Consider the following 24,673-nt stretch of genomic DNA (forward strand, 5'->3'; position numbering starts at 1 on the left):
TACCATGAAAAGCCCCTGGAATAGTGAGGTCATGTTCCTGCTCTGCATTTGCCCCCCTGGTTGTGAGAAAACACAAGTCTGCATGTTGAAGTAGAAAGGGACCTACATTCAAACAAACAAGTAGGTTGGCAGAAAGTTTTGAGTTTGGCATTAATAGTTTTGACAGTTCTCATACATTTAATGCCAATTCCTTTTCCAAGTCTATAAAAAGACAATCTCTAGATTGGACAGAAGAGGTCAACAAGGAACAGTGGATATTTGAATTTGGTTCTTGAATGGCACCACAGCATCAGACTGACTCCCTTGAGGGAAATACCAACCAGATTATAATGTCTGCATGGATTTGAAAGATATGTTACCAAACAGATTAATTTTTTTAAGTATATAACACAGTAGGATAACACTTTATCTATGTAAAAAGGTGGTGTGCCTTGATATTAAGTACAGCACATTTAAAGCAAAAAATTCACAGAAAGAAGGCACTACCCATTTCACAACATAACCTGCTGAATGTGCAAAATTACTTTTGTTTCATTTTGGATCCCGACGTAATACACAGCTTCAGTTGGCTCAACATTTCAATTCAAACATTATCTAATTCTCTTTGTCTGCCTCCCACCAAAATTAGCAGACTCTTGTGCATGCATGCTATGTCTGTGCCAAATTAAATTTTTTGCCAAACTCTATGTGAACCCAACCTTGCCTGGCCAACTCTAAAATCTTGTTTCAAGTTACACCAGTAATAGTTTTGGGAGATAGCCATATATTTAGAACAGTTTTTTAGCAGTTCTGGAGTTGAGGTTTGGTGTTGACCTGATATGTATAAGTATATGGACTAAAATGCAAAAGTACACATGAACACCTATTTCTATACATACTGGGGTGTAAGGATCATATGGTTCATATAGGTAAAAGGTCAGGATAAATATTTATTACCCATTTCAAATCTTATCAGGCAAGATATTTGTGATAGGAAAAGGTAAATTGTTAACATGAGATGTGAACAAAAGTTCCTGACTAAACCAACATCTTATCACAGTTAAGACGAATTAAAGTGTGCTGTGACAGAGCTTTTTGTAGTTCCAGCGAGACAATCTTTTGTGCATTTAGCATGTGACTACTAGTTTTTCCTATGTTTCTGAGAAGGAATAAAATGACAGGGTTTCCATTTTTAGTTATCAAACCTGATAACTAGTTCTTTTTCCTGATTGCCATATTCAAATTATGATTATATCATGAAACTGCATAGTTACTGGACCAAAACCAGTCTGACATGATTCAGTATTGTTGTGTCATTACAACACACTAAAGCTGATGTAAAGATATTAGTGCTCAGCTGAGTTGTTCCGTTGGCACAGGTTACGCAAGAGTGAAATTGCTTTTCATGCATAGTAAAACATACTTTGCTTGAAAAACTCAGGGCCAGTTTACACCTGCACTGACCAACATTGTGGAACCAGTGGTGCAGTCCTCCCTAACACCCTTTGGGCAACATTAATGCTATGAAATAGCTTCTTGGAAGTTGGTGGAAAGTGATTTTGTCATGTAGACTAGGAGGGACACAATAGCATGCATGTGATAGACACAACAGATTGTGACAAATAGCTTAATGAGAACCAGTTTGCAGTGCAGTTTGGGCTATCTAGAGGTACTTTTTGTGGCTTAATCTAAATGTTCGAGGAGATTTAGAATTCATGTTATAGTTCTTTTCAGATCTTTTCAGAAATTATAGCTCATTTCACAAACATAAAACCAAACAATTTTGCTGGCTGACATACAAAAACCTCTCATAATGTAGGCAAATGCATTGGAAATATTTGGTTACAAAAGGGATAGCAACGTTTAGCTGTATTATTTGATTGTCAATGACAACCTGCAAAGGAAGGATAAGAGACAAGGACAGCCAATGACATTTAAGGACATTTTTTAAATACACCATTCATCACAAACACAAGTCTATTTACCATGGTCACTGTAATCTGTCACAGGAAAACTCAAACTGTCAAAGGAAACTCCCCTGAGTAAAAGTGTAAAGTCCGCTTCTGCTCAGTAAGGCGTGCACAGTCAACACTTCAGTATAAACACTTCCTCATACTGAACAAGTGCCCAGCAGCCTTTGAAAAACGTGTACTGATCGGGAGAGTAAGTACATTAGACTTGAGAGTAAAAAAGAATACACATATATATTTATTTATAGATTTGTTAAAAGCAAGAAGAACAGAATTGAAGAAAGTGACAGATGAATGGGGGTTTCAACTTGACAGAATGCACCACCACCATTCAGTCTAGCAGGTGAACTGCAGTGCTGAACTGCATGGTTAACCCATAGTTCAAAACAACCATACTGAGGACAAGATCAGTGGATATACCTAGAGGTTGATTCTAATTGGGCAAGAGATAAGACATTGGTGAGTATGTTGGTCGGTCTGACCCATTTTCAAAGCACTACCTGTGGATACCTGAAATTGTTGTTCCGCTATGCAATGTAAAAATAAGAAAATGGTAAAAAAAAAACGGGGGAAAAAAATCACTATATAAACTATAGCACCAGTTGTATAAGGATGTTTTGTTCATTCTGATTGTGAATTCAATCTTCTTTTTTGTAATAGCAAATTTCTTCAGCTACAGCTTGATTGTTGTGTAAGAACAAAACCTGTCACAATTTCCCTTCAATAAAGATCACAAGGCAGGATGAGAAGAGAATTGTGTGATCTACTTCACAGTAGTAGCGCTGGTGCCATCAAATCATTCATTTTGACTTTTACTTCCTGTTGCCACTGGTTAGTGGTAGTATCACAACCACTGTGTTTGGTTACTTCTTAATAGAAAGAAACCAAGGCACAACAAGCAAGCTCTAAATATTGTATTTTTTTTTTGTAAATGATTGGCAAAGCAATTTAAATGATTGGCAAAGCAAAAAATAAAGAACACATTTTAAGTGTGTTAATGCCACAGGTGGTTGTGAACTCAGGCAGTGTGCTGTGTTTCACTGCCACCACAGGTCTGGGTTATACAGCAATGCTGACGGTAGTCCTTTATATTTACTGTTGTCCTATTCTTGTCAACATTCGGATTGTGCCCACATTTTACAGGGTAACTTGGGGCAAAAAACATACAAATATTAGCTTCAACCTGTACATCTGATTAATGCAGGTTACTTCATAAATTGATCAAATAGATATTTAGTTACAAATGTCCCAAGTAATTTCGGGTGTGTGATGTAAATACGTTTTATTGGGAGCAACGTAAGAAATAAACCATTACAAATCAGGACATAATGTGTGCTTAGAATGTATGTTTATTTGTTGGGTCTGGGGAGTTTTACATAAAAGTAAACCAAAAGGAAGACATTAAGACACCAAAAGCAACATTCAGACACCAACAAAAAAGTGACACTTTTGTAGCCCAATTTAGAGATGGTGTCCTGTTTTTGAAACTGCACTTCGAAATCAGCACGCATTGTGGATGAATTAAGTTGAAAGCTCAGTTGGTCATGAGCCCTGAAGTACAGCTGTTTCAATGCAGACAGGTGTTTGAATCTGGGGCATACAGACAAGGCCAGGGGTCCATCCTAGGGTGATGCAATTTGGCTCAGTGCTGCTTGGGGTGAATGAATGATTGCTGGACAAGGCTGCCTTGTAACGTTGTGTTCTTGCGATTCCCTGTGGTATTTTGGGCACATGTGAGCGTGATCATGGCTGATCGCAAACAGTGTGTGTGTACTAGCAGCAAAACATCCTGGTTGATTGAGCAATGTGATAGGGATCAGAAGAGCTTGGCAGGAAGCGATTGGAGGAAACATCTCAATCTTCAACAATCTTCATCTACAGTGGAGTTGTTATGAGGCAAGACCCTAATTGTGAATTTGACATCATATGATTGAAGGGAGAGAATTGGGGTAAAATATGACATTAACAGATCCTGAGCTGTTGTTAGCAAATTTGACCTGGAGAAGTGCTGTGTCATGCTTTGTCGGTATGGCAGTAATGAGACCCAGGCACAAAGCTCCAGTTTTTGTATTTTTATTTTATTTTGCAAAAAGGCAGGCAAGGCCACAAGCAAGGTAAGCAAACAATATAAAACAAAAGGTTGGCAAACAAACAGACAAAACACAAAACATGCTGAGGTGAAAATACCAAGGACTAAACTAAGGAAACCAGAGAGGAAAGAACCCCAAACTATGGCAGGGAGGCAGAAGCAACAATGAGCAGGGTGAGGTGAAAATACAGGTGGGCAGGACGAATAGCAGGACTGCAGCAACACTTAGATGGAAAGATAAAACTAATAAAATGCGGTTAGACAAGGAACAGGACCAAAAACCCCAAATAACATTGGTTGGCACAACTAACAGACCAACAAACACACACAAACAATGCTTCCACACAAACTGCCCACAAAAGCTGACTTTTAAAGGGTGGGGCTAACAAGGAGCAGGTGAACACAAAGAAGACTAACAACAATGGAACCAAGCGTAGAAATTAACCCCCAGGGCCAAAAACTCAACACAGGAATACAGAAAACATGGACTGGATTCAAGGAACATGGATCATAACAAAGAACTGAAGAAAAGACGAAACTCTAAACCAGAGGTGTCAAACCGGTTCCACGGAGGGCCGAGTGTCTGCAGGTTTTTGCTCTCTCCTTGTACTTGATTGATTAATTAGGTCACTAATTGGTTAGTTTCTACCCTCACCTGGTTGTGTAGGTCTGAACTGGGAACCAATTTATAGGAAAAACCAAAAACCTGCAAACACTCGGCCCTCTGTGGAACCGGTTTGACACCCCTGCTCTAAACAGAGCACATGAACACAAAGTGTACTGAGGGAAACCTCAACAGACAGGGCAGACACACGGAAAACCTGGACAGGAATAAACGGGAGACCTCACAGGATGTAATTTTTTTTAACCTGAAATACATTTTCTGTACTTAATCTAAAACAAGAATCAGCTGACAAGTTACCTAAGAACGTTCTTTGTTTCTGGTCATTTTGATCGAACATTGATGCTGAGGATACTGAACTAGTCTAAAGAAGGCCAGTTTTATTGTTTCTTTAACCACCACAACAGTTTCAGCGATGCAAACATCATCGCAAAAGGGTTTTCTAAAGATCAATTAGTCTTATAAAATAATAAACGTGGATTAGCAAACACAAGTGCTAATGTAGATATTGCACTAAGAAATCTGCCATTTCCAGCTACATTGGTAATTTAAAACATTAACAATGTCTACAGTCTATTTCCTGATGTTATTTTAATGGACAAAAAATTTGCCCTTCAATTGAAAACAAGGACATTTGTATGTGACCCCAAACTTTTGAAAGGTAGTATACATTCAATAGGCATTTGTAAATAGTTTAGGCAAGGGTGGACATGAGAAGCATTTTATGATGTGGAAAAAACATGCTGACAATCTCTAATAGAAACAGGAACATGAACTAACTCAGATGAACCGCAGCTCTTAAAGGTTTCCCAGCTAACAAATACAACAATGCTTGCAGACACATAAAACAAGAAGTCGCTAGGGCGTAACAAGACAATTCAGTTCTATGGGTGAAAGTGCAAGTATTTATGATAACTTCATATTGGGGTAGTAAGTGATGTCAGCACTGGAAAGTAAGGGCTTTTAGAAGGCGGGTGTTGTGAAGACAGAAACTGACATGAACATGTTTTTGCAAGGACCCATTTGAATTCAATGTAGCACAATGTGCATTGGAATCAACCCAACTATTGAAGTAACACAGGGGAAGACACCCGTCCCGAAGCAACTCCTGTGTTGTCTCGGCTGTGTGCTTAGGGATATTGTCCTGACAGAAGGTGAACCTTTGCCCCAGTCTAAGGTCCTGAGTGCTCTAGAGCAGGTTTTCAGATCAATGTAGTGACATCACAAGGATATGTCTGTACTTCACTCACTTGCATCAATCCTGACTAGTCACATAGTCCCTGCCGCCTATAAACATCCCCACAGCATTATGCTGCCACAACCATGCTTCACCATAGGAAAGGTATTGGCCAGATGATGAACTGTGCCTGGTTTCCTCTAGAAGTGATGCTTGGTGTCCAAAGAGTTATATCTTCCTTAGACCAAAGAATGTTGTTTCTCATAGTCTGAGAGTCCTTTAGATGCCTTTTAAATGAGACTCTAAGCTGGATGTCATCTGCCTTTTACTCAGGAGTAGCTCCCGTCAGGCCACTCTACCATAAAGGCTGCCAAAGACTATAATGGTGCATTTCTACACTGCCATCATAGAGTCCATCCTGACCTCCTCCATCACCGTCTGGGAGGCTGCAGCCACTACCAAGGAAAAGCTGCAGAGCATCATCCACTCTGCAGAGAGGGTGATTGGCTGTAATATGCCATCTCTACAAGACCTACACACCTGTAAGACGCAGAGGCGAGCGGCAAAGATTGGGGCTGATCCCTCTCACCCTTGAAATGGACTATTCAGAACTCTTCCCTCTAGCAGAAGGTCAATCAGGACCAAAGCCTCTCACCACAAGAACAGTCTCTTTCCTACAGCATTAAGTCTCATGAACATGCCCCCAAAGCCAAACGGACTATAGCCTGCTTCCCACATACAGTATCTCACAAAAGTGAGTACACCCCTCACATTTTTCAAATATTTGATTATAACTTTTCATGTGACAACACTGAAGAAATGACACTTTGCTTCAATGTAAAGTAGTGAGTGTACAGCTTGTATTACTGTGTACATTTGCTGTCCCCTCAACATAACTCAACACACAGCTATTAATAGTCTAATCCGCTGGCAACAAAAGTGAGTACACCCCTAAGTGAAAATGTCCAAATTGGGCCCAATTTGCCATTTTCCCACCCCAGTGTCATGTGACTCGTTAGTGTTACAAGCTCTCAGGTGTGAATGGGGAGCTCATGTGTTCAATTTGTTCAATCGCTCTCACACTCCCTCATACTGGTCACTGGAAGTTCAACATGGTAACTCTGAGGATGTGAAAAAAAGAATTGTTGCTCTACATAAAGATGGCCTAAGCTATAAGAAAATTGCCACAACCCTGAAACTAAGCTGCAGCACGGTGGCCAAGACCATACAGCTGTTTAACAGGACAGGTTCTACTCAGAACAGGCATCGCCATGGTCGACCAAAGAAGCTGAGTGCACGTGCTTAGCCTCATATCCAGAGGTTGTCTTTGGGAAATAGACATATGAGTGCTGCCAGCATTGCTGCAGAGGTTGAAGGGGTGGGGCGTCAGCCTGTCAGTGCTCAGACCATACACCGCACGTTGCATCAAATTGGTCTGCATGGCTGTCGTCCCGAAGGAAGCCTCTTCTAAAGATGATGCACAAGAAAGCCCGCAAACGGTTTGTGGAATACAAGCAGACTAAGGACATGGATTACTGGAACCAAGATAAACTTATTTGGTTCAGATGGTGTCAAGCGTGTGTGGCGGCAACCAGGTGAGGAGTACAAAGACAAGTGTGTCTTGCCTACAGTCAAGCATGGTGGTGGGAGTGTCATGGTCTGGGGCTGCCTGAGTGCTGCCGGCATTGGGGAGCTACAGTTCATTGAGGGAACCATGAATGCCAACATGTACTGTGACATATTGAAGCAGAGCATGATCCCCTCCCTTCGGAGACTGGGTCGCAGGGCAGCATTCCAACATGATAACGACCCCAAACACACCTCCAAGACGACCACTGCCTTGCTAAAGATGCTGAGGGTTAAGGTGATGGGGGGGGCGCTTTGAGCTGTGATGAGAATTGTTGATTTGCTCCGCCGTTCAACGCAATTGTTTGTTTGGCACCGACTGCCAAATTGCCCCGGTTTTCACCACAATAATAATACTTTTATGCCACAAGCAAAGCACTCTGGGCGATGCTAGCGTTGGCTATCCGAAATTTAGCAAACTGTTTGAATTTACAGTGAGGCAAAAAAAGATTAAATGCCTTAACGGCGACAAAAAATACCAGCATTAGGCAAAGTATTTTCAATGAATCGCATGTGTTTACCTGTTAACTTTGACAGCCCTTATAAAAAGTTAAATGATAAATTACATTAAATTTGATAATCATCCCGGGCCCAACAACCAGTGGCCCAGCGGGAATTGTCCCGACTCTCCCGATTACTCACTCCCGCATTGATAAAAAAGCAAGATATTGGATGTTTTAAAATGAGACAACGATGTGACGTCATGTCTTCCAAGTAATATCAAAACCAAGCGACACAAGTCACGTGATTGGATTTTCAGATGAGGTTTCTTCTTTTTCTTACATTTTTTACGGTGGTTGGCAACCACCTTTTATGGTGCATTACCGCCACCTACTGTACTGGAGTGTGAACCGGAGATGGAAAACTATATTCTATTTGCTAGTCCCGTACGCATATCGGTGTGTTAAAGTGTACACACTTATTTCATAATTAAGTACACTTATAATACATGAATGGAAATATAATTTGAGTACACTTTAGTACAAGATTATTTACATATGTATTTTAAGTACACAACACTTTTAAATAAGTGGGTCCATTTTAACACACTGAACAATTTCAGTACTGTTTTGTGTACTAAAGTACAACAAATGTGGTTCCAAAATAACACACTTTAAGTTTACTGATTTTTTTACTTTAGGTTGCCTGCTGAGTTTAACTGTTCAAATTAGAATGAGGACAAAAGACAAGTGTTAAGAACTAGTTTGCATATGTTTTCAGTTTTCAGAAATGTCATTTTATTTTGCAACTTCTCTGTACTGGCATTTTGCTTCTCATTATTACAAAAATGTTTACTTATATGGACACTTCACTGAAACAAGCCTTTTCATGCAGTGTGTGTCCTTTAAAAACCATTTCAGATGAGACTACAGACAAAGCGGTAATATTGATTTTCCATAATTTGTTGATAACAATTACACCTGCTTTAGTTCAATTGTCCATTAAATTCAGTAAATGTCTAGATATTGCTGTGCATACCGTTTAAAATATGTTGATGATTTTGTTGCACAAATCTTCTAGCAGCCACAGAAAATGTTTAATAAAGGAAATTGTGACATTTTGTATTTTTGAGAGAACTGGTTAGAATGTGAAAAAATGAAAAGTGGACACAGAATCTGAGGCTTGGTGAATGGGTACAGGCCTGGCTTGTCACTGAAACAAATGTGCACACACACACACACAGATAGAAATGTAATGTTCAGCCTCATGTTCCCAGAGCCTTAAAATACCCCTCAGTGTTTGCTCTTGTGAAAAGGGGTGGGCCTTAGTCTACACACAGCCACACATTTCACAGGACAGGGGATCCCAAGAGGAAGGCATTACTCCAAACGAGAATGGACAGCTAAGAGCAAATATCTCTGTACTATGAAAAAACCAGATGCAGATAATATTATTTTGAGGTATCAATAAAAATAGACATGGATGTATCATTAGAGTCAATGTTTTATGTGTTGTCATTCACGCTGTTATACATTTAAAATAGCCATAAGCAGACATGTTTTAATTTGTGTTGTATACCACAATACGGAACCTTCACACTATCACACATTATGTGAAAGATTAGGGAATGGCAGATATGACTCTGTCATTGGGATATTGAGGAGGCATCTCTGTCTTGACAGACTACCATCAAGCCATAATGTTAGCATTTATTTTCTAAGTTGTGGGCTTGGATGATTGGGAAATTTCCCATGGGGCATACCATGTCCTGTCAGTCTGATCAGCTATAAATAGTTCAGCTAGATGTCTTCCCATCTGGACCCATGATTTGCACATACTGTACATACAGCCCTGCCTCTGGTGATGGAAACCTATGTGCACATTGTTGGGAGAGTGTGGAAGGTGGTTAGTCGTAACACAGGGAGTGTTCACAGCACTGAGATACTGGAGCTTGAGGGTCCGTTGTGATGCAACTACATCCACCAGCAACATTTTTGGCATCCTTGATAAGACAAAAGTCTGTATAAAATATACAGCACAGGTAATGAAATAATCATATACAAAATAATTGATTAGAGAAAACATTTATTTATGTTTTTCTCACAAAGATAGTCACAAACAGCAGCCACCGACAAAATCTAACGGAATCATTTAACTTGACAGCACATGTCTCTAGTCAGACTCATAATCATGGCCACACAATGGATCTGGTTTTTACTTTTGGTCTTACCCTGAATAATCTTGTAAAGAAAGATCTTTTTGTCCTGCTTAATCTTCTCCCCAAAAGGGAAAATTATAATATCCGCTCTCACATCATTAATTCACAGACAGCTTCAAAATGTTCAGCTCTTTTTCCTAGCCATAGTGAAAACCTGTATGCCAAATGTAGTACTGATGTATCACTAAATAGATTCAAAAAACTATGTCAAAGCACTCTTGATGAAATTGCAACTTTCATGTAGAAAAGCAGAATGAAAATGGAAAATGACTAAACTACATGTCCATTACATTTATATGAAGGAGCTGCTATTACCTTGCCTCTCTCTAAACTTATTTTACTCTTTTACTCCAATTGTTTGAGAAGACCTTTTAGAATTTACATCTCATCTAAAACCCTCCTTTAGCCCTGTAGACATTATACCACCCAAATTATTGGAACAGTAGGCCCTAAACTACTCTCCATTATAAACCGTTATCTCCACACATGTTGTGTCTTTAACTAGATAGTTCAGTCTCTTCTTAAAATACCTAATCTTGACACCTCTGTTTTTAATAACTACAGGCCAATTTCCAAGCTGACCTTCTTATCCAAAATGTTATAGAAAGTTGTAGCAAAGCAACTTTTACAGTTGGTGGAACACAGTCTTAATTTTGAGAAATTCCAGTCGGGCTTTCATCAGAAACACAGTACTGGAACTGCTCTTGTTTAGATTACAAATGACTTGTTGTTGAATGCTGACTCTGGAGAGTGTTCAATCTTGTTGTTACTGGATCTTATTGCAGGTTTTGACACCATAGACCACAACATTTTAATTGATAGACTTAGAAATTGGGTTGGGATCTCTGAGATTGCACTAGATTGGTTCAAGTCATATTTGTCAAATAGAGCATTTGTAGTGTCCATTAACTATTATACATTTCCGGAGCTGTATGTCTTCCTCTGTTCCTGTCATATGTGGTGTTCCGCAGGGTTCCATCCTGGGGCCAATCCTGTTTTCTCTGTATATGCATCCATCATGTAGTATAATTCATCAGCATGACATTTCCTTTCATTGTCATGCAGATGATATGCAGTTGTATTTGTCGGTTAAGTCAAATTATTTGAGCAAGTTATGTGTTCTGCATAATTGCTTTGAAGACGTTACAAACTGGATGTTCAATAATTTTCTTCAGGTGAACAATGATAAAACCAAAGTTTTAATTATTGCCCCCCCTATCTATTTTGGTTAATGTTTGGTTGGCTCTAAAATCAATAGCAAAAAATATTGTCCCTGTAGCCAGAAATCTTTTTTTCAATTTAACACAAGAAACTGGTGCAGTCATGCTTTTGCTAACTTAGAATCATTGCCAAAATAAGATTGGTTTTCTCTTTTGAGGACACTGAGAAAATTATACATGCTTTCATTTCATCTCAACTAGACTACTGTAATGCTTTGTTCACATGCCTCAACAATATGTCCCTAGGTATACTCCAAGTTGTACAGAATTCAGCTGCCAGACTTCTTACAAGGACTAAATCAAGGTCATATAACCCCAGTGTTGGCAGCTCTACATTGGTTACCGAATTGTAGAGTAGATTTTAATGTCTAAACTGCTATATAATCAAATATTTGCAAAAATGTGAGGGGTGTACTCACTTTTGTGAGATACAGTATGTTTTTATATTTTATTATTATTTTAACATATTTATATTTTTATTTTATTTTTTATTACACTGTGTAATTGTACTTCAAAAGTGCTACACAAGTTGTTATTATTATTAAACATTTCTGGGAGCTACAGTATGGTAAATGGCACAGTCCCTTGGATTAGAACCTGGTGCTCGTAAAGGTATTCACAGTTGTTTTTATTTTAATTTATTTGTTTTTCACATATTGTTGATGTCAAGATCTTATTAGAGGTCTGGCATGATTTGCCTTAACTTCAGCCTTTAAATGAACAAAAGGGGCTTTTTCAACAAGGGCATATAGACTTCATATCCACTGTACCTACTGTTATGCAGGTGTATCTTTAATGTTATGAGAAGGTTTTGTTTCCACTGATGCTCGAGTCATTGTTAAGGCACACATCAAAATCCACAAAGAAACTGTTAATTGACCATAGAGTCAACATGTTGTATGAAATGACACAGGCCATAGGATCGCAAGGATTTTTAAAGGTTTTCTATGAAAGAGTGTAAACGTTCCCTTCATGAAGTAATATAGGAAAAGTAATATATTTTTCAGTCTAGGAAAAACATTCTATAAGGGCCCGAAACTTAGGAAGAACCTAGAGAGGAACCAGGTTGTGAGGGGTGGCCAGTCCTCTTCTGGCTGTGCCAGGTAAACATTTTAGGATTGCAAATTGTAGTAATTAATAAATGCATGTGCGCTGTGTGGAGAGTCTATAAAACATATTCCATGTCAGAAGCATGACCACATGGACAAGGACAGGGGCAACCTGGGGGGGGGGGGGAATGGTCAGCGGAGTGGCAGCTGGAATTGTCAGGTATTATCTTGATCTGCAACACAACCAGGAGGACTTTGGACAGGGACAGCCACAAGTCTTTCAAGTCCGGAGGTGTGGGCCAAGACCTCATGTCCTCCTAAGTTTAAACAGGGCAGGAGACAGGGAACATTTTGAGAGCGCATTCCTTAGATTAACAAGGATATACAATAACCCTACTCCCCCGGCACAATACTATAGCAGCGTAAAACCTTGGAGTTGAGAGAGGGGGTTCCAGTGACTGTGGCCCTATCCGAGTAACAGTTCTCAATTTCATGGATGCTATAATAATACTTATATAGAGCTTTTCATTGTATTCATATTTTTTCATTAAATAAGCATACACAGTGATTGATTAGACAACTGATTATTTAAAAAACACCATTATTAGGGAGCATTAATTGTATTCATTTAAGTAAACAACTTTCTCTCTTTCAGAAAAAGCAAGAATGGAGAGAGAAAAAGATCATAGGAGAAGATGGAGCTTTTCTTCTTTTCGTATTAAACGTGAGCATCTTTGTTCTCCTTCCAGTAGCTGGCCAATAGGGGCAAAATACCCAGACATAAAAAATTTACCATGACTGTAGATTAAGTGTTATTTTTAACTACTTTATGAACAAATGTATCTGGTATGGTCTCGGAAGAAATACATCTACCTGAGTTTGCGTGAACAATCATAATTGCTGTTCACTTTTTTTAAACTGTGATTAAACACATCTAGATTCTTAATATCAATCCAAGGTAAAGAGCCAGCAGATGACAGAGAAACTGGATATAGACGGAGAGGGCTTCTGTCCTACTCCTCTGTCCGCGAGTCCTCAAGAAAGGGTGAGTGGCCCTCATTTAAACATCCCGTATCTCTCTCTTTCTGTGTATGAACATGAATAGCGTTGTACTGATCATGGAAGGAGAAGTTGTGTTTCTTCTTCTCCTTCTAGACAGCATTCAGGAGGAGACAGAAGGGGTTGCTGCTCCTGTTACAGGTGCCTCAGCAGGACCCACCCGTCTGGTTCAGTTGAAGCCAATGACTGACCGGTTAAAGGGTAAATGCTTTAACTATCCAGTAAACACGCTATAATAATACTTCTATAGGGCTTTTCATAGAACCTCAAAGCACTATAAGAGCAAAAAACAAACAAGCAGTATGTCATGACTGGTCAACCAACTGAGACCAAATCTTTCGATCCTGTATCCTCCTCTGAAAGTCATGGCTTGAGCAGCGAGAGGAGTGGGACAATGGTAGATGATGGTGATGATCTTGTAGGGGGAAGTGTCTCATTACATTGTATCTAGTAAATAAGTGTACATGATAAGTTGAGCATGTATAATTATAGAACTATTAGTGAACATAATTATAGAACCATTATGGAACTATTAGTGAACATTGATGATGTTATTTCTATACGTTTAAAATATAGCTATGTAACTGGCTCATATATATCAACTTATGTTGTTCCTAAGTTTCCTCACATATTCCTCACACATATTTCCTCACATATCATCAATGCTGCTGACCTTGGGTCATTTTTTAAACCATAACCTTAACCCTAACCCCAGTAATTTCATAAACAACCTTATTTTAACTTTTTTCGTTTTTTAACCCTAACCTAACCTTAACCCCAACCTCAGTGTTGTGATACCTAACCAAACAGCAACTTTAACTGTCAATGCGCTCACAAACACCTAACGAATTAAGTTGGCACAAATGTACATGCTTCCCTGAGATCAGCCTGTCTGGCCAGTAGTGTTAACATGTTTTATTTTGGTTACGTGGTGTTTTTTATTGTTGTTTTGACGCTCCCAGTTCTACTGCAGTTTTCCTGAAATTACTGCGTCACGAACTTCACAGATGACCACAGATTAAAAAGTTTAATTAAGTAAAGAGGCGCAGCCCGGTTCCAAAACGAATGTGAATAATTTTCACTCGGTGTAAAACACGCCTATCGCGTCCGACCCAAATAATAAAACTCCCCTAAGGCTCTCCCAGATTCTAGAGAAGCCAACCTGTTAACATGCGTGTCGTGGTCTTATGGCACTTAATCAACTGGAAGAATGGGGTCAATAAAACTAATAGTCGGTAAAGAAACTAGACACTTTCTAAGTAAATACTGAGTTTTACGTCTGCGTAAGCGATAGTGTGGATGCGATGACAAGGATGATGCGAAAAAGACATGGACTGAAACACATCATGCAGAGATGGAGTGAGTATATTAGTCTAATGTATCGCAAATGTAAGATGTAATCCGCTACCTGTGCGAAACTTTAAATGGTTGAATGTCTAGGGTTGTAAAAACACTCTAGGCTTTACTTCAACTGTAGAAGTAATGCCTAGACGTTCGCATTCTGACGTTCAAGTGATAACGCAACAGCAGTGGGGATAAACGCAGTTTACATGTTTATTTACAGGCCTATATTACCCTCTTTCAAATAAATGCATTGCAAACAGCTTTCTATTTGTTTGCGCCCGGGAGTAAGCTATTAGCATAACAACTATTTTGTTTTACCACACTTCACCCCTTATTTTATTTATTTCCGGTCTAAACATTTGTTAAAAGTTTACATTTCCCGATGGAAAATGTTTTTAAGTGCTATGTGAAATTATTTTGTTGAACAATACAAATATATGTTTCTATTGACTGAACATGCTGTGGGCTAGGCAAATAACCATCACCGTCGAAAGATGGGTTTTAGGCTCGGAGTTGCAGAATTTTAAAACAAAATACCTTGTAGCTCAAAATTTGTCGAATGTATCTCTGAAAGTAACAGGATATATTAATATTATAAACAATGCGTATGGTCAAAACATTTTTTAAATCCCAAGCATTTTTGCCTTCACACAGCAGTTTCCAATGTACATGTAAAAAAAAAAAAAGCCAGAGTAACGTCATTCCCCACGAATGTAGCAATGTGGCCAATCATTCCCACTATTCCTGGGTAAAATAACCCTGCTTCTGGGAAGCCGTACTGTATGCATTTTTTTGAAATTAAGGGAAATTCACAAATGCGCACAGTAAACAGCACGATTGGTAGGCCACAGTTCCGAATGAGCTGCGACATATGCTGCATTTACCGCACAGGGTAAATCATGCAATGACTATAAAACGGCTTTGAATCCTGGCCTAGGAACGTTGATGTGCTATGCTTCTCTTTAGTACAGATTTTGTCCTGTTGGTTCCACAGCATTAAGCGAACTTGGGCACTTCGCGCAAATGCTGTATAACTGACTGAAATGTTGAACATCTCTCACTCTTTCCAATATTTGCACTGCTCAAATTTCTCAGTCGTTTGTTACCTGAACTTTAAGACCAAGTCTGTTGAATTTAGATAACCACTCAACTCAACTGACATAATAGGCCTACAGTATAGGCTATAAAGAAAAAGTGTAAAGAAAAAGCGTATAGTTCAAATAGAAGTTGCATCAAAATGCAAGCCTGAATTAGTCCAAGAGCTGAATTTGGCTTGACAAATCACAAAATTACACAACAAGGCACTAACATAAAATTGAAAACCAAATATGGCATTACTTCACGGTTGCAGCTAATCCATTATCCCAACCCCTTGAAAGGCCCTGGAGAATTTTGGAAAGAGTAATGGAAAACTGTTGCGCAATCCAGGTGTGCAAAGCATTTAGAAATTTTCAGAAGAAGATTCACCTATATAACTGCTGCCAAAGATGTTTATACTATTTTTTTGTGCTGATCTTACGAAAGTTGTACATACTTTACTAAGTATGACAAAACAATTAATTATAAAAATCCTTTGGAATGAAACAAAATGTCAACAGGCGTAAATACGCAATCTATTGTATATTCTGTATTTTTTATTAATTCAACATAGTAAATGAATATCAGTACCACGTTAACATACACCTTCCATGTGTTTCCACCTCATCTGTGGTATTAGAGTCTTTACTATCCAATTATGTCCTAGACTAACTGTAATCTGTGATATTAGAGTCTTTAATATCCAATTCTGTCCTAGACTAACTGTAATCAGTGATATTAGAGTCTTTACTATCCATTTCTGACCTAGACTAACTGTAATCTGTGATATTAGTCTTTACTATCCATTTCTGACCTAGACTTACTGTAATCTGTGATATTAGAGTCATTACTATCTATTTCTGTCCTAGACTAACTGTAATCTGTGATATTAGAGTCTTTACTATCCATTTATGTCCTAGACTAACTGTAATCTGTGATATTAGTCATTACTGTCCATTTCTGTCCTAGACTAACTGTAATCTGTGATATTAGAGTCATTACAATCCATTTCTGACCTAGACTAACTGTAATCTGTTCAGATGAACCCCCCTATAAAGGCCATTTCACCTTTCAAATACATTTCAGATGGTTGTGTTTATTATGGGGGACTGGTGTGGGCCCTAATAGCTGACTGCACATATTAGAGACTGGAATGTGGCTGTTGATTCATGAATTAGTGATCACTGAGATTTAGACAACTAGATTGATGTACCATTCTGAAGCCACGTAATAATTAAACATTGACTTGGTCGTATGTGGCCATACCTCAAGTGTGAAAATACTTTAGTACATTACATTCAAGTAAAGGTTTAGGAATGCAGAGAGGGACTTTGAAAGAAAGAGAGAGTGAGAGCATTGGCAGAATCTGATAATTCACCAATCCCTTTGGTTATTGTTAAGGCTTGTTGTCTGCCAGAAATGTTGTTGAAACATGTTATAAAGCCTGAGGGGGAGGTTGCTCACCAAGTGATAGAACTGGCTCTTATTTACACTTACTCAGTAGGTTTTCCTTGCTGTTCTGATGTTCTTCTGATCCAGTGTTTCCCAGATTTAGAGCTGAGATTATTTTAAACTCAGTCAAAATCAACCATGCCAACCACATTTCACAGGCATTTTGTTTAACTAGCCTCTACTAGACAGGGATAGTTAGAAACTAAATCAATATGCTTATAGGTAATTGTTTACAGGATGTCTTAAAAATCCAAACATTAGTTTTAACAGGTAATTTATAACAAGGCAACCATATTATATGCCTAACATATTAAATGCCATCCCCCTTGGTGAAGCATTTTAAATGTGAGTTATTGCTTATCCAGAGCAACTTACAGTTAGTGCACTTGTCTTAATTAAGATAGCCAGGTGAGAGAACTGCACATCTCATAAGTATGGTTTACAATGCTCCCAAGTCAGGAAATATATCCTTAAAGAAGAACCCTCTGGCTTCAGGTTATTGAGCATAGTGCAGAGGGTAATTGTGGGAAACTGGGGTTCAGTGATGACAAAGGAAAAATGGCTAAACCTTGCATCCTTAGTATTTGTCAGTTTTGAACTTGATAGGCTTGTTCGCGTGCATGCACACACTGAGGTCTAGAGGTTAGGGAAATGGTATTACAAGCAAACGTTCTTTGGGGATTTTGAGTTGTTTGATCTATAGGAATTGTAAAAGTAGTAATAAAACAGGAAAGGCATTAATAGATAGATGCATCTGTTTGTTAATGCTATTACTCTTTTTATTACCATCTGTAATAATGATATCTCCCTTTTTCTGGCATGACTGGTTTATTCCTGCTACTTTTTTGTCCTTGTGGAAATGTTATGACCACCCAGTTTCACAGCATTCACTGAACTGACTGTGTATGTTGACCCGCTTGTCCTTTCTCCAGGTGAACAACCTCAAGGAGCTGCCTATGGACAAGAGAAAGATGCTGCGTCATGTGACCTCCGTGAGTAGTTACATTGCACACACACCCCTTTTTAGTTGTAACTTTTGTTTTTTAGTTGTGACTTTAACTGTAACTACAGCAGTATGCTCCGTGGCTTTGTTTGGTCGACCAGGTGTTAACAATATGAAGCATAGATAGTGTTAACCAAACAATGGCATAAATTCCAGATTATAAATGGTAAATATAATGCAAACCAATTCAAGCCTGGGAGATAAAACGTACTCGTTTTATATGATTTCAATAACTTTCCCAAATTTTTTCACACAACTTTTCTTCTATTTTTCACACATTTTTACCAGTGACCAGAAAGTACATTTCTATAACTGAATTGTTTTTAAACTGAATTTAAATTGAATATCAATTGTTATAAATTAAACTGTCAAGCTTCCATAAGAAACATAATGACATCTTAGAAATATACATTATAGAATAGTCATTACCATTCAATTTTATTCAACTATGGCAGGAGCTGTGGCCAGTTTAATGTTAGTAATTAATTTAAACTGTCAGTGGTGTACCAGATGAATAGCCATTTAATTATTTTTCTAAATTGCAATTTTATACATAGCATCATAGCATATACACTGTCTTAGTTGTTAATAATATTTCCGTAATTTCCCATTTATATACTGCAGCTTATACACAGATTTTTCAACAAGTTTCATTTATTAATTTTTTCAATACATGGGTGCGGCTAATACACAAATGTTTTTAAAACCGTTTCCACCAGCGAATTTCTTCGCAGATGATTGCTTGATGACAGATAGGTCTCATAAACTCATGTAGCAAATATGATTAGGGTTAGGGTTACAAGGTTTTCAAAAAACTATTTTATCCTTCAACAAATACATTTTGGTTGCGCCCCAATGACCGATGTTTAATATTAATGTAACATTTTAGATTAGATTAAACTTTATTGTCATTGAACAGTACAACGAAATGCAGTTAGCATCTAACCAGAAGGGCAAATAGAAGAGGGCAGAAAATGCCAAAACAAGTGTATGTACAGTGGATATAAAAAGTCTACACACCCCTGTTAAAATGCCATGTGATGTAAAAGAATGAGACAAAGATAAATCATGTCAGAACTTTTTCCACCTTTAATGTGACCTAGAACGTGAACAATTCAGTTGAAAAACTAAATGAAAACATTAAGGGGGAAAAATAAAAAACAATCACAATAACCTGGCTGCATAAGACACATACCTGTAACAACTGAAAACCTCCATTATCAGACTTTTGCAAGTGCATACAATATACAGTTGGGAGAACAAGTATTTGATACACTGCCGATTTTTCAGGTTTTCCTACTTACAAAGCATGTAGAGGTCTGTATTTTCTACCATAGGTATACTTCAAATGTGAGAGACGGAATCTAAAACAAAAATCTAGAAAATCACATTGTATGATTCTTAAATAATTAATTTGCATTTTATTGCGTGACATAAGTATTTGATCACCAACCAACCAGTAAGAATCCCGGCTCTCACAGACCTGTTAGTTTTTACCTGTTTGAACTCGTTACCTGTATAAAAAACACCTGTCCACACACTCAATTAAACAGACTCCAACCTCTCCACAATGGCCAAGACCAGAGAGCTTTGTAAGGACATCAGGGATAAAATTGTAGACCTGCACAAGGCTGGGATGGGCTACAGGACAATAGGCAAGCAGCTTGGTGAGAAGGCAACAACTGTTGGCGCAATTATTAGAAAATGGAAGAAGTTTAAGATGACGGCCAATCTCCCTAATTCTGGGGCTCCATGCAAGATCTCACCTCGTGGGGCGTCAATGATCATGAGGAAGGTGAGGGATCAGCCCAGAACTACACGGCAGGACCTGGTCAATGACCTGAAGAGAGCTGGGACCACAGTCTCAAAGAAAACCATTAGTAGCACACTACGCCATCATGGATTTAAATCCTGCAGCGCATGCAAGGTCCCCCTGCTCAAGCCAGCGCATGTTCAGGCCCGTCTGAAGTTTGCCAATGACCATCTGGATGATCCAGAGGAGGAATGGGAGAAGGTCATATGGTCTGATGAGACAAAAAAAAATGTTTTGGTCTAAACCCCACTCATAGTGTTTGGAGGAAGAAGAAAGATGAGTACAACCCTAAGAACACCATCCCAACCGTGAATCATGGAGGTGGAAACATCATTCTTTGGGAAGGCTTTTCTGCAAAGGGGACAGGACGACTGCACCGTACTGATGGGAGGATGGGTGGGGCCATGTATCGCAAGATCGTGGCCAACAACCTCCTTCCCTCAGTAAGAGCATTGAAGATGGGTCGGGGCTGGGTCTTCCAGCATGACAACGATCTGAAACACACAGCCAGGGCAACTAAGGAGTGGCTCCGTAAGAAGCATCTCAAGGTCCTGGAGTGGCCTAGCCAGTCTCCAGACCTGAACCCAATAGAAAATCTTTGGAGGGAGCTGAAAGTCTGTATTGCCCAGCGATATCCCCGACACCTGAAGGATCTGGAGAAGGTCTGTATGGAGGAGTTGGCCAAAATCCCTGCTGCAGTGTGTACAAACCTGGTCAAGAACTACAGGAAACGTATGATCTCTGTAATTGCAAACAAAGGTGTCTGTACCAAATAATAAGTTCTGCTTTTCTGATGTATCAAACACTTAGGTCATGCAATGAAATGCAAATTAATTACTTAAAAATCATACAATGTGATTTTCTGGATTTCTGTTTTAGATTCTGTCACTCTTTGATAAAAACTACAGACTTCTACATGCCTTCTAAGTGGGAAAACCTGCAAAATCGGCAGTGTATCAAATACTTGTTCTCCCCACTGTATGTATGTATGCATAGGTGGCAATTGGGTATGGCAAGGTATGCTTTGGAATCTGTTAAAAAAAAAAAAATATATATATATATATATATATACAAGACATTTATTTAACATGTATTGCCTTCAAATTTATTGGAAAAATGTATGGGCTCATCGTTTTCTCATGCTCATTGTTTTCTCACTGACACGCAATATGATGCTCTAATGTACATAGCTTAGAGTGTTTGGAGTGTTTGCATGTGTGTGTTTGTGACCACTTTACGTAGGCTACTACGTTACTAAACTTATCAACATCATTTGCGGTGGGAGGAATAATCAGAGGTTGCTAGTTTGCGATTAACGAGCATCGAACAAGAGATGAAACGAATGCTTTTGGACCTGTAAACTGTGTGACCACTGGTGAGGTGCCCCATAGAAAGGCTAGACCTTTTTGATTAGCAACTTTTAACAAGCACTTATTATAAATGAAAGGTTTGCATTTTATGGTCATTTTATGCATATATAATTACATTCTACTGTATACACAATATGCACTCATTCATCTTTTAGAAGAAAATAGACCGCTGATTCATAACAAAACCATCAGTGAACAGGACTTGTTCTTTCTTCCGTGGTTTTCGACAGTGGGAATTTGTTCATGGAAGCATTTTGCCCAGCTGCTAGATAAGTGCCCAACAGCCTGTTCAAATTATGTCCGTGGTTGTCAGTGTTTTTCCGGTAATTAATTAATTGAAACATGTTACTGAAGACTGATATTAGCCTGTGTGATCAGGCCTTTGTATTTTGAAACCATAACAAATGTGCTTATTTTGTGCAAAATCTACACTAAATGTTTTAAAACAGTTTTCAATAGCATACTAGGTCACATTGCCATACCCTGGCTTTTGCTGAAATTACACCCCTGAATGTGTACGAGTCGTCATTCTCTGGACAAATGGGGTTTATATATGGGTGAGGTTAATTCTCGGGTTTGTATACACACAAAGCTATAAAATGAATTGTGCATTTTATACAACAGGGAATTACGGTATTCATTTGATGATTCCCATTGTTTGATCTGGTGCTGTAAATCATTCTAATTTGTCATTTGTTTATCATATTAATGGGGCCTTGTTTTCAGCTATATCTAAAGTTAAAATCAGTATAATGGGTTTGAATGCCAAAGCTCCTGTAACACAGTCAAAAATAATGTCGTTATGTGTAACTAAATATCGGTTTGTTCTGGGGCCCCTATAGGCACTGTCCATTCCAGAGAGTCTGAGCAGAGTGGGAGAGGTGCCACGAAGAGGCTCAGCACTATGTGGTCCTCAATTTGGGGCAAATCCCATCAGGACCGTGAGTATAAGGCCTTAAAACCATGCATGTAACTATCGGGGTGCAGGAGGTGCGGTTGCAGGAAAGCTGGGCCTCTATCATATCATATTGTTTCTCAAAATACATGTTCTGAGACAAGAAAACAAATTGTGTTCAACATTTGTAAATATTACTTAGAATACAGAACCAATGCTACACCTTCAAATGTCACCCATCTTTGTGCTATACAGATTAAACAAAATAACCTAATTATTTATTTGAACTATGTCATCATTCCTTCTTCCAAAATATATTTCTATTGATAAAAAGTAATACGTTTATTTTTATTTTGTGCTGAATTATGCTCTGGCTGTATGGTGTACTGCTGAGCCAAATGTATAACAGGTTATTCATGCCTGGCAGAGGCACTGTTGCCATGGTAAAAGCAGCTGGGGCTAAAAACTGTCACAGAACAGTCCTTGTTGTGCGTGCGTGTGCATGTGTGTTTGCAAAAGAGAGACAGTGTGTAGATGTGAGTGTGTCTGGCATTGTAGATTCAATAAATTTTCTGGCCCACCCAACTCTATTGCAATGATAAAACAGAAATTTTCACCCAACCACCAGTTTTTAACTGTTTTTACTAAGGCTGTTGGAATTAATGAGTCATAATAAATAATATACACTAAGGAATAATTCATTCATAATGCCAATGGATGTCATACACAGTATATACATACAGTGCCTTTTATGAGTATTGGGACAGTAAGACAGAATTACTCAAGGCAAATTAGAATATGATTAAAAGAAGAAAATTAGGCAAACCTACAGAATGTCACTCTGTTTCAACAACTATGTGTTTTACCAACTAAGAAAAACAGAACTGTCAGAGTTCCATCATCCAATTTTATGTGAGTGTAAGTATTGTGACATTTGGCTCTGAAGTGTTTGTAACTGATAAATCAGGTGTTTCCTGTTGCAAGTACTGTTCACACATAACTGTGAATGTGTAGTCCCAGTTCCATCCTTTGCATTTGCCTTTGGAGTCTGCATTTGTTGTCAATAGAAAATACTCAACATGAAGGTTAGAGAGCTGTCTATTAAAGAAAAGCATGCAATTTTGATGTTAAAAGAAAATGGGAACTCAATTAGAACCATAGCAGAAATTTTAGGTATGTCAAAACAATAGCTTGGAATGTCTTGAAAAAGAAAGAAACCACTGGTGTCTTCAACAATCAGCAACAACCAGGTCGGCTTTGGAAAACGACAGATGTTGATGACAGAAAATTACTAGAACTGTGAAAAACAACCCTAAAATAAGGGTCAGTGAAATCACCAACAACTTCCAGAATTTTGGGATGAATGTTTCAGCATGTATTGTTTGCAGAAGACTTCGGCAGCAGAATTTTGAAGACTACACTGCAAGATGCAAACCAGATCATAAGCCTTCAATTTGACTACATAATTCTAGTAAGCCATTGTCTCTACACATTTATTTCACACAGATGTGATGAAGGGGCCTGCCCTTCATGAGTCTTTGGAGCCAGCTGTGGTTGACAGCTCAGCCAGGGAGCAGCGCTACATGAGTGGGCAGTACTTCTTTGAGTATCTTGTGGTGGTCAGCCTAAAGAAATCCAAAGAGGGGGCATACGAGCCACAGATTACTTACCAGTTCCCCAAGGTGAGTCCACTAGTTGTCTTATGAAAGGAAAATGGCAAAAAATAAATAAGAAGAATCTGGGAAAGAACATAGGCAAATTAAACATTGATTTTCTTCAAACTAGTTAAAAGAAGCTATACTGAAATCTTCTTAATGTTTCTTCTTTTTCAAAGAGAGATGGAATGGTGAAATTCCAAAGAGAGGAGGAGGAAAAGACCCTGAAGGCCCTCACACTCTTCTGTTTTCCTGAGGGCATCAACTGGGCCCCCCTAACAGAGTATCACAGGTAACACTGCACTTAATATGACCAGTCTTAAAGGGGCACTGTGTAGAATCCTTCCTCTAATGTTTGACTGAACTGAAACAGTTAGACTTGCTTCTTCCTCCTCATGCCTTTCCAAATGAAAATGAAATATTATCTAGTCCATGGTGTTTATAGCATTGCGGTTGTTTAAAACGAGTATGATGAGACATACACTTCAATGCAAACTGACAGATGGACCGGCGAGAAAGTTTAAATGGGCAGTATCTCAGGCTCTGAATAGTTAGCAGAAATCAATATTCCAAACATTAACTAAAAACATTAACTGCAGTTGACTTCTGATCAT

The 24,673-nt window shown here is 38.6% G+C and overlaps 1 protein-coding gene across 5 annotated transcripts in view; it reads left to right on the forward strand.

Moving 5' to 3' along the window:
• Positions 1-2,064: 2,064 nt before the first annotated feature.
• LOC105013904 (DENN domain-containing protein 2D-like) overlaps positions 2,065-24,673 on the forward strand; it is a 32,806-nt gene continuing 10,197 nt past the window's right edge. Inside the window, exons 1-9 of one of the 5 annotated variants that reach the window (XM_020051749.3) lie at positions 2,080-2,142; positions 2,265-2,408; positions 13,047-13,115; positions 13,350-13,436; positions 13,523-13,651; positions 18,256-18,315; positions 22,352-22,450; positions 23,911-24,086; positions 24,239-24,351. In XM_020051749.3, coding sequence (XP_019907308.2) covers positions 13,058-13,115; positions 13,350-13,436; positions 13,523-13,651; positions 18,256-18,315; positions 22,352-22,450; positions 23,911-24,086; positions 24,239-24,351 — 722 coding nt within the window. In that variant the 5' untranslated portion in view covers positions 2,080-2,142; positions 2,265-2,408; positions 13,047-13,057. Of the gene's footprint in view, positions 2,409-13,046; positions 13,116-13,349; positions 13,437-13,522; positions 13,652-14,582; positions 14,810-18,255; positions 18,316-22,351; positions 22,451-23,910; positions 24,087-24,238; positions 24,352-24,673 lie in introns of those variants that run through there. The other 4 variants (XM_020051751.3, XM_010875759.4, XM_020051750.3 and 1 more) reach the window with 4 other exon arrangements.

The sequence above is a fragment of the Esox lucius genome, chromosome 12 (genome assembly GCF_011004845.1).
Source record: "Esox lucius isolate fEsoLuc1 chromosome 12, fEsoLuc1.pri, whole genome shotgun sequence".
Lineage (NCBI taxonomy): Eukaryota > Metazoa > Chordata > Actinopteri > Esociformes > Esocidae > Esox > Esox lucius.